This window comes from Alosa alosa, chromosome 18, assembly GCF_017589495.1.
Source record: "Alosa alosa isolate M-15738 ecotype Scorff River chromosome 18, AALO_Geno_1.1, whole genome shotgun sequence".
NCBI lineage: Eukaryota > Metazoa > Chordata > Actinopteri > Clupeiformes > Clupeidae > Alosa > Alosa alosa.
Window position 1 is genome coordinate 2994147 of NC_063206.1, and position 17527 is coordinate 3011673.

Sequence of the window (17527 nt, forward strand, 5' to 3'; positions counted from 1 at the left end):
TGTGTGTCTGTGTGTGTGTGTGTGTGTCTGTCCTGTGTGTGTGTGTGTGTGTGTGTGTGTGTCTGTCTCTCTGTGTATGTGTGTGTGTGTGTGTCTGTCTCTCTGTGTGTGTGCGTGTATCTCTGTGTGTGTGTGTGTGTGTGTGTGTGTGTGTGTGTGTGTGTGTGTGTGTGTGTGTATACCTGGAATAGATGCCTGCAGAGCTCGTCTTTGACCAGTACCAGTAGTGACTGGTAGGGGGCGATGTGCGAGGCCTCCAGGGCCACTGTGAGCAGCTGCAGGCCCATGTGCATCATCACGTCAGAGTTGTGGCGGTCGTGCGGGTTGGTCAGCGAGATCAGGAAGCGGAAGAGCTCCCTCAGACACGGCAGCCCGTAGGGAATCAGAGCTGCACCTATCACACACACACACACACACACACACACACACACACACAGAGGAAGAGCTCCCTCAGACACGGTAGCCCGTAGGGAATCAGAGCTGCACCTATCACACACACACACACACACAGAGGAAGAGCTCCCTCAGACACGGTTGCCCGTAGGGAATCAGAGCTGCACCTATCACACACACACACACACACACACACACACACACACACAGAGGAAGAGCTCCCTCAGACACGGTAGCCCGTAGGGAATCAGAGCTGCACCTATCACATGCACACACACACACACACACACAGAGGAAGAGCTCCCTCAGACACGGTAGCCCGTAGGGAATCAGAGCTGCACCTATCACATGCACACACACACACACACACACACACACAGAGGAAGAGCTCCCTCAGACAGGGTAGCCCGTAGGGAATCAGAGCTACACCTATCACATGCACACAGTAGAGTCATGCACTTTCTTAATGGGCTGGGTGTGTGTCTTTGCTGTGTGTGTGTGTCTCTCTGAGGAGGAGAGAGAGAGGAGAGGAGGAGAGGAAGAGAGGGAGAGTGTCTGTATGTGTCTCACTCTTTCTGAGTGGACTGTGTGTGTCTCACCCTCTCTCTGAATGGACGGTTTGTGTGTGTGTGTGTGTCTCACCCTCTCTCTGAGTGGACTGGGTGAAGCGAACGCCTCGTGGGTTGACGTAGTCCATGTCGTGGACTGAGGCAGAGTCTGATTGGTCAGCCAATGAGTCCCGATCACCCAAAACCTCCGGGATGGACTCTACTGAAGCCGACTGGGCACGCTCCACGTCACACTACCACACACAAACACACATAATTAGGTACACACACACGCACACACAAACACACATAATTAGATACACACACACACACACACACACACACACATAATTAGGTACTTTGGTACACACACACACACACACAGTGGTCACATCAAAATCGCAATCAACCTAATAATCCTACAGATTAATACTACGCAATAACCTATCTGGCCAATAATCTTATAGATTATAATACTACGCAATCAACCCAACAACCCAATAATCCTATAGATTATAATACTACGCAATCAATCCAATAATCCTACAGATTATAATACTACGCAATAGCCTAGTTGACCAATAATCCTATAGATTATAATACTACGCAATCAACCCAACCCAATAATCCTATAGATTATAATACTACGCAATCAATCCAATAATCCTACAGATTAGAATACTACGCAATAGCCTAGCTGACCAATAATCCTATAGATTATAATACTACGCAATAGCCTAGCTGACCAATACGTATAAGTATATATACTCTTTTGATCCCGTGAGGGAAATTTGGTCTCTGCATTTATCCCAATTCGTGAATTAGAGAAACACACTCAGCACACAGTGAACACACAGTGAGGTCAAGCACACACTAATCCCGGCGCAGTGAGCTGCCTGCAACAACAGCAGCGCTCGGGGAGCAGTGAGGGGTTAGGTGCCTTGCGCAAGGGCACTTCAGCCGTGCCTACTGGTCGAGGTTCGAACCGGCAACCCTCCGGTTACAAGTCCGAAGCGCTAACCAGTAGGCCACGGCTGCAATAATCCTATAGATTATAATACTACGCAATAGCCTAGCTGACCAATAATCCTATAGATTATAATACTACGCAATAGCCTAGCTGACCAGCTGGGGTACAGTGTAGCCTGCTCTGCACGGACCAACTGCAAAACAAAACAGAAGTCGCAGCATGCTCAACGAAAACGAATGATCTGTTTAAAAAGATGTAGGCTAGCCTATGGAACACAACGGGACTAAACGTAGCCTACATGCATCTATATATAGCCTATGGGACTAAACGTAGCCTACATGCATCCATACATAGCCTATGGGACTAAACATAGCCTACATGCATCCATACATAGCCTATGGGACTAAACGTAGCCTACATGCATCCATACATAGCCTATGGGACACAACGGGACTAAACGTAGCCTACATGCATCCATACATAGCCGAGAAGCAGTGGCCATATCCCCCCAGTTTGCTGATGGCATCTGATGGTTATGTCTTCCCTTGTGCCCATACTTGGCACTGCGTTTGTCATGATTTACAATCCGTATCAACACTGATTCAGAGTAATGTAGAAGTGGTCTGAGACTCATACAAACACACGCAAACAGACACACAAATGTCTACTCAGAAAGTGTGTGACACACTGACACACAGTCACACACACACACCTGTGTGTCAGGTGCACAGGACTCTGAGGCCGAGGGGCTGAGGGGAGTGGTTGCCGTGGAGCTGGCCTGCTCCAGATCGGAGAGGTCCTCTCGGGAGGTGGTCTTGGAGCCAGAGTCCAGGCCGCTGTCTGTAGTGGGGCTGGACATGGACGACGGGACACTGTCCGACACCGGCAGCCCCGACTGCTCTACATATGGCAAGCCTGTTTTACACACACACACACACACACACACACACACAAAACAGATGAAAATACAGACAGACAAAAACATTAGAGCTACAGTTGTGGTCAGACTGCAGCCGAGGGAGGCAGGTTCTAAGGTTTTATGTGATTCGTTCTTGTTAAAGGAGACCGCTGAAAGGTCTTACCTGATTAGTTGTTGCTAAGGGAGACCGCTAAAAGGTCTTACCTGATTGGCTGTTGCTGCTGGCATCTACTGATCCTGACGCGCTGCGGACCATGTGATGAGGGGGGCGGGGGGAACGCTTCTGCTTCTTCCATTTAGACGACTCACTCATACCCCCTGCACGCATCTTCAACTGCAACACACACACACACACACAATAAAACACAAATCTAAGTGACTGTTCTGAACTGTTCATGGTGCAGACAGGAGGACAGACATATTCACTGGACACAGTGTCATCACTACACTACACTAGGTCTGCACTGGACAGTGTCATCACTACACTACACTAGGTCTGCACTGGACAGTGTTATCACTACATTAGGTCTGCACTGGACACTAGGTCTGCACTGGACAGTATCATCACTACACTACTAGGTCTGCACTGGACAGTGTATCACTACACACTAGGTCTGCACTGGACTGTTATCACTACACTAGGTCTGCACTGGACAGTGTTATACACTACACTAGGTCTGCACTGGACAGTGTTATCACTACACTACACTAAGGTAATTGGACTACACTACAGTGTCACTGGACACACACACGCCTGCACTGGACAGTGTTATCACTACACTACACTAGGTCTGCACTGGACAGTGTTATCACTACACTAGGTCTGCACTGGACACAGTGTTATCACTACACTACACTAGGTCTGCACTGGACAGTGTTATCACTACACTAGGTCTGCACTGGACAGTGTTATCACTACACTACACTAGGTCTGCACTGGACAGTGTTATCACTACACTACACTAGGTCTGCACTGGACAGTGTTATCACTACACTAGGTCTGCACTGGACAGTGTTATCACTACACTACACTAGGTCTGCACTGGACAGTGTTATCACCAGGGCTTTGAACCGGTTCAAGGAACGAAAGTAAAACCGGAACTTTTGTATTTTACAGGGGAACAGAAACCAAACCGAAACGTTATTATTTTTTATGTTCTGGAACAGGAACACTTATTTAAAAATAATGCTAACCGGGTTAATACCGGGTTTTATTTCGCTCCCCCAAAGTTTTCAATTGCCTAACCAAAAAAAAAAAAAAAGTACCGGTAATTATTTTCCTGTGCACGCTACCATGACGGCTGAGGTTCACTTCCTGTGTGACATCACATCGACATTCGGCTGACTGAATGGAGAGAGAGCGTGGATTACAAAGTCTCCACTCCACATCTTAAATAAGGTAAATTACGATCCATCGTTAATTAAAACGCCATTCCAAACACAATATTTGTCGACTCATGCTAACGATGGACTAGCTTAACATTTGGCTAAATGGCCTTTCCGACAGTTGGAATTTGTTGTTGCCCGAAAGTGGCATAACCACGCGGTCTTAATAATGTGGTTACCTTTGTGTGGAAATTTTCTTTTTAACAATAAACTACACATTTGAAATAATTGTAGGCCTATTTAATTATTATTATTATTAATGATATAATTATTATTATTTAATAATGGTTGTAATATTATTACATTTGGTTTAAGCTGGATGAGAAAGATGTGACATAATTCTATAGCATTAAACAGCTGACAGGAACGAAATTAACCGTTCCGGGAACAGTATTTTTTTGTTCTAAGCGGTTCGGGAACGTCAATTTATTGGTGGAACTCATAACCAAAAACGTTATAATTCCGTTTCTGTTCGGAACAAACCGATTGGGGGAAAAAATCGGTTCAAAGCCCTGGTTATCACTACACTACACTAGGTCTGCACTGGACAGTGTTATCACTACACTAGTTCTGCACTGGACAGTATTATCACTACACTAGGTCTGCACTGGACAGTGTTATCACTACACTACACTAGGTCTGCACTGGACAGTGTTATCACTACACTAGGTCTGCATCAAGCACAGATGATTGGCAGACGTCACTTCATGAACCAAGTGAATGATTATGATAGACAGGTGAAAGGCAGTAGCCAACGAAGCTTAGCAGCACACACACACACACAAACACACACACACGCTCATTCAGTCCTGTTCTCCCTCTACATGATCCCAACTGTTGAGGTGTTGAGTAGTGCGTGTCTGCTGAACGTGCTTCTGGACATAAGAAGTGTGTGTGTTTCAGCTTCAATCACCTAGTCTCTCTAAACCGACCCTAAAAAAGTCTAGTGTGTGTGTTTCAGCTTCGATCACCTACTCTCTCTAAACCGACCCTGAAACAGTGTAATGTGTGTACTTACTGTAAGCTTCAATCACCTACTCTCTCTAAACCCCTAAAACAGTATAGTGTGTGTTTCAGCTTCAATAGCCTACTCTCTCTAAACCGACCCTGAAACAGTCTAGTGTGTGTGTTTCAGCTTCAATAGCCTACTCTCTCTAAACCGACCCTGAAACAGTCTAGTGTGTGTGTTTCAGCTTCAATAGCCTACTCTCTTTAAACCGACCCTGAAACGGTCTAGTGTGTGTGTTTCAGCTTTAATAGCCTACTCTCTCTAAACCGACCCTGAAACAGTCTAGTGTGTGTGTTTCAGCTTCAATAGCCTACTCTCTCTAAACTGACCCTGAAACAATCTAGTGTGTGTGTTTCAGCTTCAATAGCCTACTCTCTCTAAACCCCTGAAACAGTCTAGTGTGTGTGTTTCAGCTTCAATAGCCTACTCTCTCTAAACCCCTGAAACAGTCTAGTGTGTGTGTTTCAGCTTCAATAGCCTACTCTCTCTAAACCCCTGAAACAGTCTAGTGTGTGTGTTTCAGCTTCAATAGCCTACTCTCTCTAAACCCCTGAAATAGTCTAGTGTGTGTGTTTCAGCTTCAATAGCTGGGAGTCCATATACTAAAATGAGTTTGATAGGAAAGGACTAATGAGTGATGTTGTCTTTTGACTTCAATAGACACATAAGCGATCTGATCCTCCATAACTACTCCATAACTAACTAGTTTAAAAGGGGAAATCCGGTGTTAAAATGAATAATGGAGTTTGAACGTTCGTTGGGGAGCAAAAAACGCTTATCCGATGCATCCCTACAACACAGATTTCCCGTGTTTTGGACGGAAATAAATGAGAAGTAGCTACTTCCGTCAAAAACACGCGAGATCTGTGTTGTAAGGACTTAATTTCAAGATAGCGCCGACCGGCAAACGACTCAAGGTATTGTCTGTGTACAGTCCTTTTTAATAAACTATCTGTACATTTACAAAGTTGTCAATGCCTCGTTTTATATGTTAGGAACCTCATTATACTACCAAAGAAATTACGGGCTACTTTGAGCCTCATAAAAAGGTTTAAAATTACACTAGCAATCTTTTTACCATAAAAAAAGGCCCATTTTTTTGCTCCCCAACGAACGTTTAAACTCGTTATCATGCTAAGCATATCCAAAATACATTTTACAATGGATTTCCCCTTAAATATTACATTGTTTGGTTCATGTAGGGCCCCTAAACATGTCTAGTTTATTTGCTATTTTGTATTTTATTCTCTTCACTTTCATTTCTTGTATACATTTTCTTTTTCAAATACATTTTATTCATGTTTATATTTTAAAATAAGCTGTATAAATACATTGACATTGGCACTCTATGGGATAGATGAGGGTTTTATTTTATTGAATTTTATCCAAAGCAACTAACAGATGTCAATTAATAGCAAGGCTAGTGTGTGCTTGCCCGGCTCCTTAGCCACTACCATAGTGTTGGTGATGACCAGGCTAGTGTGTGCTCGCTCGGCTCCTTAGCCACTACCAAAGTGTTGGTGATGACCGGGCTAGTGTGCTCGCTCGGCTCCTTAGCCACTACCATAGTGTTGGTGATGACCGGGCTAGTACGTGCTCACTCGGCTCCTTAGCCACTACCCTAGTGTGGCCCCGTGTTGGTGATGACAGGGCAGGGAGCTCTGGGAAGACTGTGTTGCACTGCTTGGCAACATCACTGATAAACACAGTCTGAGTACAACAGGCCTGGGGCGCGGCCAGATAGCCAATGGACATAGGATAGCTCTCAACCCTTCTTCAGGTTTCACTAAGCCTTCAATGCCAAAGCTGCACACAGTGGTGGAGCCAGCGTGGCATCGGCCCAGAGTCTGTGTGTGTGTGTGTGTGTGTGTGTGTGTGTGTGTGGGGGGGGGGGGGGTTCTAGAGAAAGATGGAGAGAAACAGAGAGAGAGAGAGAGAGAGCTGGGAGCTGGACTAAGAAAGATGGAGAGAAACAGAAAGAAAGAGAGAGAGAGAGAGAGAGAGAGAGAGAGAGAGAGAGAGAGAGAGAGAGAGAGAGCTGGGAGCTGGACTACAGAGGGAGGTTTGCAATGCATTCCAAGGCTTTTTTTTTTAAAAATGCTGCCATTTAGATTGAGCACATTTTGTCACCTGTCTACGTTCACAAATCCACTAACTACCACCTGTTTCCTCATGTAGTGGTGATATTGAAGAACACTAAGAATGTTTCTGTATTAGCAGTCTAAAGAAGGAAGAGAGGGGGACAGCGAGAGAGAGAGAGAGAGGGAGAGAGAGAGAGGGGTAGAGTGAGAGAGAGTGAGAGGAAGAGAGGGAGAGTGAAAGAGAGAAAGAGAGAGAGGGAGAGAGAGAGAGGGAGGGAGAGAGAGGGAAGAAAAAAAGAGTCTCTGGTCTGTGACTTTAGCGAGGGCTTCTTACCTGCACACGTTTGTTTTTCCATAAGATATTGTAAGCCTCAGGAAAGAAGGGGCAGGCGGTAGGATTAGTGAAGGGATACGTGTTACACACACACCAGTATGTGCACACACACACACTGCTTCAAGCATAACCACAGGGTGTACACACATACACACACAGACACACACACACACACACACTATTCAATCATGCGACTTGTACACAGAAAGACCATGCACACCGTGCTGCACACACAATACACACACTGATGCACATACACACACATCATGCAGCTCCCACAGAAAGACACACACACACACACACACACACACTCTCTCTCGCTCTCTCTCACTCACACACAAACACCATGGAGTGCTCCCCACCTCCCAACATAATCTCAATATGATGAGACTCTAACCACAGAAATGAATACACACAGAATACGGACTACTAGAGTGAAAAGATGAACACGAACACACACACACACACACACACACACACACACTCAAACATGCTTCTTTTATACTGTCCACACAAAGCAGTAGCTACTGATCTCTTCTGCTCACATCAGTAATACCTCCTAAGCCTTAGTCAACTCTCCTTCATACATTTATTAGCAATGTGATGGCCACCACTCTCCCTCCGCATACCTGAGCTTATTGCCTTTGCATTCACAAGTCGGTCAGAAAAGACCAGAGCTATCTCTCAGGATCCCCTGCTGGGGTCAACAGCTACACTGCCACCATGGTCTACAGTGCGAAGCGGTCAGGCCGCTTTAAAAACACAGCCATCCATGTCTGGAAATGATTTAGCATCTACACTACACGTCGGAGGTAAGGGTGGACTGGACCTGTGTGTTGACCCGCTAACCCGCTAACACGCTAACACACACTTTTAATAGACATGCAAGTCCACTCCATATCGGTTAGTTGAGACATGCATCTTCAGTTAGCATAATGTGCATTGCATGGGAAACTAAGCAGAATATGTGCAACACCAAAGCACTTTTCCTCTGTTGCACGCACGCTATTTGTTTATCCAGCACCAGCTTTGCAAATAACGATGTCCATAGACAAGGTAGAATATGTTGCATGATTTATGAAAGTATAATGTATTGCGACATCATCCAAGTCAAATTTGTAGTTTCTTATGTCTCATTCCATCGAACTACAGATCCGCTACCCGATCTGGCAAACTTACATAGTGCGGTTATAGCCGATAGAGGGTCGCGGTTTAATGCAGAAGTGCCGTTCACCCTGTTACGAGTTGATGAACCACGGAAACAATTTTGGAAACACTATTTTAAGGTACAAAAAACTCTTTGGTGTTGCTTTAAACATATTCAATATTCCAGCCTCCATCGCACAGCTAAGCAGAATGTGTCTTAAACATATTCAATATTCCAGCAGAATGTGTGTTAAACATATTCAATATTCCAGCCTCCATCAGACAGCTTGTGGAGTGTGAACAGCTCATCATTTTGATCTGACGAATCTGAGCCCGATTAGGGACAGTCTAGTTTAGTAGTCTACACCAAGGCCAGATTGAGCTGGACTAGTCCTAAACCAAGGCCAGATTGAGCTGGACTAGTCCTAAACCAAGGCCAGATTGAGCTGGACTAGTCCTAAACCAAGGCCATATCAAAGCTGGGCCAGTGCTACAGTCTAAGATGTTAACCCTCTAGAGATGAAGGAAACGAGGCATTTTTAAGTCCTGCTACTTTTCCAATGGAGTGAACAACAGAGGTTGTAAGTAGGTTAGGAATGTTGTGGACTTTTGAAAAACACTGCAGCACAGATTCACCCCCCCAGCAGCATGCATCCTTCCCCAGGGACCAGCAGCCATGCTACCCATAGTATTTCAATGCATTAGCAGTGGACCGGTCACCTAGCGACCAGCAGCCATGCTACCCATAGTATTTCAATGCATTAGCAGTGGACCGGTCACCTAGCGACCAGGGACCAGCAGCCCAAGCCCAGTGCACGTGAGCAGTACCCTCTCTAGGCCTGTCTGATTGGTGGGCTTAAGCTGCTCTGCACCAATCACATCGTGAGGCTCCAGGAGACAGCCTGGGATCTGGAAGGAGGCGGGCACAGAGGGAGTGGAGTGAGAGGGGGGGCGTCTAGACATGAGGCCACGTCTGGAACTTTCCCTGAGGTCAGATCAGAGGTACGCTCAAAATATCAAACACTTTTTGTTTACAAACATGGGAAGACTAAGGGGTTACCATTTAAATAGAACAATTTGGAATGTTTACAGAAAACGTGCAAATGCAAAAGTTCAAAGAAAAGGTGCTTGCGTGGAACATTTGCCAAATTTGGACGCCCCTCAGCCCTAGGCCGCCCCCATGTCTACACAAAGCCCTGCCTCAGGGGGGCGCTGTCTGCACTACAACAACCAATGAAAAAAACAGCATCTTATGATGGACAGCGGGTTCAGCCAATGGCAGAAGAGCATTAGGATGACTGACAGGACAGCTAGTGGTGGGGTTGGCAGGTGGCTGAGAGGGGGCGGGAAGAGGAGAGGGATAGGGCAGCAAAAAAGAAAAGAACAAACAGATGAGTGGAGGTGTGTGAGTGGAGCCGGTTGGGGTTCCCTGGAGGCTCATGTGTTGTTACCTTCTTCATGTTGGTCCCGACGAAGCTCTTGGCCTCCTCCTTAAACTGGGGCAATCTAAGAGCAAAGAGATAACCGCAACATCAACCACACAACCATACACTGGGGTGCGTGCAACACTTTGCACTATGCAGCTTTTTGAACTATGCCTTTATCAGAAAACCAGCTCTGGAATCATCTTCACATTCATGTTGATGGCATGTGCTCATGTGAGGGTGTATGTGAGACAGGGCAACACATGGGAGGGTGTGTGTGAAGGACAGGGCAACACATGTGAGGGTGTGTGTGAAGGATAGGGCAACATATGTGAGGGTGTGTGTGAAGGACAGGTCAACACATGTGAGGGTGTGTGTGAAGGACAGGGCAACACATGTGAGGGTGTGTGCGAAGGACAGGGCAACACATGTGAGGGTGTGTGCGAAGGACAGGTCAACACATGTGAGGGTGTGTGTGAAGGACAGGGCAACACATGTGAGGGTGTGTGCGAAGGACAGGTCAACACATGTGAGGGTGTGTGTGAAGGACAGGGCAACACATATGAGGGTGTGTGTGAAGGACAGGGCAACACATGTGAGGGTGTGTGTGAAGGACAGGGCAACACATGTGTCCTTCCCACCTGCAATCCAGGACATTACAAAGTTCTGGGTAGAAACACAAAATCTTTGACAGCACAACATTGCCGGCCATATCGTCAGTTAGCATGTAGGAGAGCTCCTAGCAGTGGCGACCGTATGAGAGCTCGGAGAGCTCCTAGCAGGGCCAACAAGTCTTCTTTCAAGGTTTAACAGGCCTGTAACATAGCTAGCTGCTAGTCTTAGGCCACGTCCACACGAAATTATCAGGTATATTTTTTCTTACTGCTTTCATACCTTTTACGCCTCCGATTAAAAAACGGAAAAAGTCGCATCTACACGAAGAACTGAAATCGTCAGAAAGCACTGTAGTGCATATGCCAGGCAAGCAGATGTCGCTGTGGGGGTGCAGATGCTTCACGATTCACTATTTTATAGAATATAGAATTCTCCATTTCATACAGTCTATGCATTCTCTGAAGCAGTCACATGAGTAAAGCATTCTTGAGCACAATTCAGTTTTCAACTGTAAAGCTAATTAAAAAATGTACGGTTTGTAAAGGGTGCAGTCCAGTCCTTTATTTGGTGAACGCAGGTGCAAATAATATCCTTTACTTCCTTTGGTTATATAGTTTGCGATTCACATTAGTTGTTGGCTGGCACCACAAGTCACTGACAGTAGCTAGAATGCATTGAGAAAACACATAAGAAAAACACTGTTCACCAAGTCATGATAAGCTATTGGCGCTGCGCAGCACCAGTTGTGATGTTTAGCCTACTGAGTGTAATCGTAGGTAATGTCATGTATGAAAACTAGTATCGCTAGGCAACGCTATAATAAGTGTCAAGTCGAGGGCAGCTGAGGTGTGGCGATGACATCAACGATACGCAAAGTATGCCAAACGAACACCAGAGAGTGGTGTAAGAGGCCCTGGCTGTATGCTGTGCGGTGGATGCCATTGCTGATAGTGCTGTGGGCTCGGTGTTCAGCTCTTTCAGCCCTTTCTGGCCCCGGTGTGATTCCCATAGAAATGCAGCTTAACGCGTTGAACGTTGTGTGAGAGTGTGATTGCAGGTGTGACACTTTGCTTGTGGACTTAATGGTGGCTAAGACGCGTCTCACCACGGGGGGCTTGGGGGAGTTTAATTTGGGAGCGTTTGTGTGGCGGCGTTTTGTCACCACAGCCTCCTAGCTTTGGAGCTTTACAGAGAGAATGGAGGAAACAGCTGGCGGTAAACAAAAGCCAGCACACAGCCGCACAAACAAACAAACAGCGCTGGAGCAAATTAATTTGGACAGGCGACGCGGCGGTGTCAGAGGGCTGACATCTCTGTTGCTGGAGGCCAGTGACCCTCCAACCCTGACCTTTGACCCCAGCTTGTGGGAAGGAGCAGCCGATGTGACTTGTTCACACAAATTAGCAGCCCAGCACGGCGGGGCGGGTGTGGACACTAGGGCTTTGAGACGCACACACACACACACACACACACACACACCGACAGAGAAAGAGACGCACGCTCACACACACTCACACACACCGACAGAGAAAGAGACAGACGCACACACACACACACAGACACAGACAGAGACAGAGACAGAGACAGAGACAGAGAAAGAGAAAGAGGCACAGAGGCACGCACGCACGCACGCACACACAGAGAGAGATGTCAGGAGGTCCTGATAACTGAGCAGTAATTGAGTGGTGTCTTGCGCGTTGCGATATTGGATGATCTGTGGATCTAGCAGATTAACATGGCTAATACTCTCCACAGCAGTTTAAGCAGCCCTCTAAGCTCTTTACCCCATCAACTCTTCATTTAACACACACACACACACACACACACACACACACACACACACACACACACACACACACACACACACACACACACACACACTTCATTACTTTTACACCTTTATTATGAAGGAGCTATGAACAGGAGGGGGTTGGGCAAGAGACCAACGAGAAAGACTTTAATATTATATTCAACTCAACGAGAGAAGACCAGGGGAAGATAATATGCACACACACGCACGCACGCACGCAGATGAGGCTAAATATCTCCATTACTCCATATCTGTTGCAAATATGTGCACTGGTTTTAAAAAAGGAATGCTCTTAAAATGTAAAAAGTTAACTTCAAGTGGACTAACTCATGATGTTTTAATTGTTACTTTTGCTATTCAAAGGTTGCTATTTTTTTAGGTCCCAACAGGCTTGTCTGCATGGCCAACAGCAGTTAGCGCGGGTTAAAGGCTTGTCTGCATGGCCAACAGCAGTTAGCATGTCCAACAGCAGTTAGCGCGGGTTAAAGGCTTGTCTGCATATCCAACAGCACAGTTAGTGCGGGTTTTACATGCATGTCAGACAAGAGAGCTAAATGAGATGACATGTGGCTTTGTCTGCCTTTCACATCACCACATACCATGAATTAATCAATTTGTAGATGATACCAGCTCTAGTCATTTATATATATAAATGTAGGGTGTATATCTTTATATATACACACTACCGTTCAAAAGTTTGGAGTCACTTAGAAATTAGATTCAACTTTAATGTCATTGTGCAGAGTACAAGAACAAAGACAACGAAATGCAGTTTGTGTCTAACCAGAAGAGCAAAAAAGCAAAAAAGTGCAATGTGATATACACAGTATAGGCAGGTGGTGCATAGACAGGACAGGTTATATAGTGCAGTGAAGACAGTTGTAGTATACGGTACAGTTGGTTTACAGAAGGTGGTTTACAGTAATTCATATAAATTAAATATCAAGTCATGGACACCTTAACAGGCAATTGTCCGGAGGAGACATTACAAATTACAAATGTCCTTGTTTTCATCATTAATGTTGTAAATGACTGTTGTAGAAAGAAACTGCTGATCTTTAATGCAATATCTACATTGCCCATTATCATCAACCATTCATTCAATGTTCCAAAGGCACATTCTGTTCACAAATCTTATATCATTTTAAATGGGGTTTTTCCCCTGGGGGTTCCCCACTGTTCCCCACAGGGCATAGTCTGGGGGTTCCCCACTGTACCCCACAGGAGCATAGTCTGGGGGCTCCCAGTCTGGGGTTCCCCACGAATGGGGGTTCCCATTTTTTTCTCTCCCCCCCCCCCCTAGTCTCTTCCCATAGCTGTTGCTGAGGTGCTTTGTCCCTGTTCTCCACTGTACTGGGGGTTCCCCCCCACAGGAGCATAGTCTGGGGTTCCACACCCCACTGTACTCCCCACAGGAGCATAGTCTGGGGTTCCCCACTGTCTGGGGTTCCCCACAGGCCTCCCATAGTCTCCCCACAGGAGCATAGTCTGGGGGGGTTCCCCACAGGAGCATAGTCTGGGGGTTCCCCACAGGAGCATAGTCAGGAGGGGGTTCCCCACTGTACTCCCCCCACAGGAGCATAGTCTGGGGGTTCCCCACTGTACTCCCCACAGGAGCATAGTCTGGGGGCCCACTGTACTCCCCACAGGGGCTCCCCACAGGAGCATAGTCTGTACTCCCCATAGTCATAGTCTGGGGTTCCCCAGTCTGGGGGTTCCCCACAGGGCATAGTCTGGGGTTCCACACTGTACTCCCACAGGAGCATAGTCTGGGGGTTCCCCACAGGAGCATAGTCTGGGGGTTCCCCACAGGAGCATAGTCTGGGGGTTCCCCACAGGAGCATAGTCTGGGGGTTCCCCACAGGAGCATAGTCTGGGGGCTTTTTTTTCTCCTCCCCTCTCCTCATGTTGTGCTGTATTCTTCCTCAACGCCCTGTCTCCCTGCCCTGTCTACCCCCCTCGTCATATTATATGGATGTTTGTATGGACAGGTTGATGGTTCATTTCACTGGTACTTGTGAATATGTGACAATAAAGTTCTATCCTAACATTGCAGAACCCTTTTGCAATCATGTTAGCACATAATGTAATCCGAAAACTGCTGCCCTGATTAAAAAAAACAATGCAACTGATCTCAGCCGGTATTCTGTCTATAATGGAGTGGAACTTTTGACCAGTAGAGTGTGTGTGTGTGTGTGTGTGTGTGTGTGTGTGTGTGTGTGTGTGTGTGTGTGTGTGTGTGTGTGTACTGGTATATATATAAAAACACGGCTTATACACGGCTGACTTTTGACTGATAGTATATTATAAAAACACGGCTGATTGTTGCGTATTGCCTTTTTAACTGGTGCTTTGCAATAAACCTAACTCAGCACATTCTCTTTGTATTCTGTTGTCCCTCATTGGTCCAACTAGCCCACAGTGTGGCCTGGGATTGGCTGCTTCAGCTGTAAACTGTGGTCCAGTCCAGGTGGATTGTGGGTAGTGAGCGGAGTGGAGCGGAGGGGGAGAGAGGAGTAATCTGCTAATTGCGGGTGTCTAACGGGGAGTAATTCAACCCTGCAGTGCAGATTTAACCTGCGGAGGCTCACGTTACAGGCCATTGATTAAAACCGGCAGGACAATAAGGACACGGCCCCCCCACCTCTTGCCCCGTCTCACCACTCCGCTCTGAATCCTATCTCCCTATCTACGCATGCTGGGAGTTTACACACACACACACACACACACACACACACACACACACACAGCTGTGCTCTCTCTCTAAAACTAAACTCCCTTCCGCTCTCTCATCCACTCCTCCCCCATCCACCACATCATAATCCCTCTCTCTCCCTCTCTCTCCCCCACTCCCTCTCTCCCCCACTCCCTCCCTCCCTCCCTCTCATCACTTTGTTCTTACCTGGAGAAAAGCAGCTGTACCATGTCCACCAGTGTGTGTTCTGCCGACTTCCTCAGGAGCTCTGTTTAGATGTGTGTGTGTGTGAGTGTGTGTGTGTGTGTGTGTATATATGTGTGTGTGTGTGTGTGTGGGAGGGGGGTAAAAAGAGAGGAGCCATTAGTGCATGTATGTGAATGATGGCAGCCTAAGAGTGGACTTGTTGAGAAATCCAACATCAACACACAAGAGGCAGAAACAGTAAAAACATTTCAACTCGTGAAAATGTGTCCCATCAGCTCCCCCAGCTGCCATCTTGGGGCTATTCTAGCTCATCATTCCTTATTCCTATGTTTATGTGCGTGACATACGTGACCTGTAAGATAGGGCTGTGACATACGTCACCTCTATAACATGGCTGTGACGTACGTCACCTCAATAACATGGCTGTGACGTACGTGACCTCTATAACATGGCTGTGACATACGTCACCTGTATAACAGGGCTGTGAGTTATAAAACCAGTGCACCCCTTCGTGGTAGCTGTTGTATAATTGTTTTTAATTTATGTGTATTCTTTATTTGTTTTAATTTCGTTTTTATCAACAACATTAACACTTAGAAAATTGATGGCGTTTCAAAAATGATTGAGTAGGATTCAGAGGGCGCTGCCTAATGCCATTTCTGCCGAAGACATCGTTCCAATCATCTGTTGTGATCTTGCCGCTGGAGCAAGTTGGTGTCGTGAAGCCTTGCGCACGTGTAGTTCAGGCCGAAACAGATGCCCGATAAGTGCCCAAAGTGTGTCACAATCAACATGGCCGCCAAGTGGAGGGACTTATCTGAAAGGACGTTGGCGCTGCCCTAACAGCGGCCCTCATAGATAATGACGACCATCATCTTTATTATTGGGGGTCTTCCTGCCAAGTGTGTGGGCAGCTCTGGGCATTAGAGAGGGAACGCCTCGTAAGTGTTCATCCGAGCTCTCTCTGCCCTGCAAGCGAGTCGTGCCCAACCTCTGCAGAATTCACTGGGCTCTCTTAGCCAGTGCTGTAGGAAGACCCTCGGGCACCGATGATGTAAAGACATCAATCCGACTGGAAATCTGTGTGTGTGTGTGCGCGTGCACATCTCTGTGCTTGTGTGTGTGTAAGAGAGAGAGAGAATCTGTGTGTGTGTGTGTGTGCGTGCACATCTCTGTGCTTCTGTGCTTGTGTGTGTGTGCTCACCGCTGAGTCTCATCTCAAAGCAGATCCTGAAGCATGACTGCATGATCTCACACACAGACTCATTGGTCAGATGGGCTCCAACAGGCGTTAGCAGCAGTGTCCTTAGAACCTGATACACACAAACACCCACCCCCACACACACACACACACACACACACAGAAACACACACACACACACACAGAAACACAGAAGAGCACGGATAAATCCTTAATTCCACAGAAACACACATGTCCATGCACCCAGTGCCTGGTGGCGGCGGAGTCATACACACACTCAGAAAGACAGACACACACACACACACACACTCAGATAAACACACACAAACACACACACACACACACACACACACACACACACACACACACACACGGGTGTAGCATCTCCGTGGTGGGAACTGCTGGAGAGTCTATTCCTGGGACGGGAGATGAGAGTAGGGCATGCACATCAAAGACATGCCTGACGCGCCCCACCCCTCACACACACACACGTTAACCTTCAAAAGCACCACTTACTACTTGGTCTGTGTGTCACACAGCAACTGTGTTAGGGCACATTTGTGACTGATTGTGAGACAGACAGCCTGTGTGTTTTTGTGTGTGTTTGTGTGTGTGTGTAAAATTGTGTGGGGAGGAAAGAAAGCAGGAGTGTATGAGTCTGTTTGTGTATGTGTGTGTATGTGTGTGTGTGTGTGTAACATGGGGTTGGAAGGAGAGAAATAAGGAGGGAGTGTGTGTGTGTGTTACCTGTAGGATCTTCATCAGCACCACCTCGTCACTGGCGGGGTC

The 17527-nt window shown here is 46.7% G+C and overlaps 1 protein-coding gene across 3 annotated transcripts in view; it reads right to left on the reverse strand.

Annotated features, from left to right (window-relative positions):
- The window catches only part of LOC125311380 (Golgi-specific brefeldin A-resistance guanine nucleotide exchange factor 1-like), a 78771-nt gene that overhangs the window by 5808 nt on the left and 55436 nt on the right, over positions 1-17527 (reverse strand). Inside the window, exons 3-12 of one of the 3 annotated variants that reach the window (XM_048269364.1) lie at positions 17486-17527; positions 16742-16850; positions 15538-15598; positions 10238-10292; positions 9615-9695; positions 7641-7676; positions 3035-3164; positions 2624-2826; positions 1036-1195; positions 183-394 (exon numbers count right to left, since the gene is read on the reverse strand). The exon at positions 17486-17527 is cut by the window's right edge and continues 77 nt beyond it. In XM_048269364.1, coding sequence (XP_048125321.1) covers positions 183-394; positions 1036-1195; positions 2624-2826; positions 3035-3164; positions 7641-7676; positions 9615-9695; positions 10238-10292; positions 15538-15598; positions 16742-16850; positions 17486-17527 — 1089 coding nt within the window. The remainder of the gene's footprint in view (positions 1-182; positions 395-1035; positions 1196-2623; positions 2827-3034; positions 3165-7640; positions 7677-9614; positions 9696-10237; positions 10293-15537; positions 15599-16741; positions 16851-17485) is intronic. The other 2 variants (XM_048269365.1, XM_048269366.1) reach the window with 2 other exon arrangements.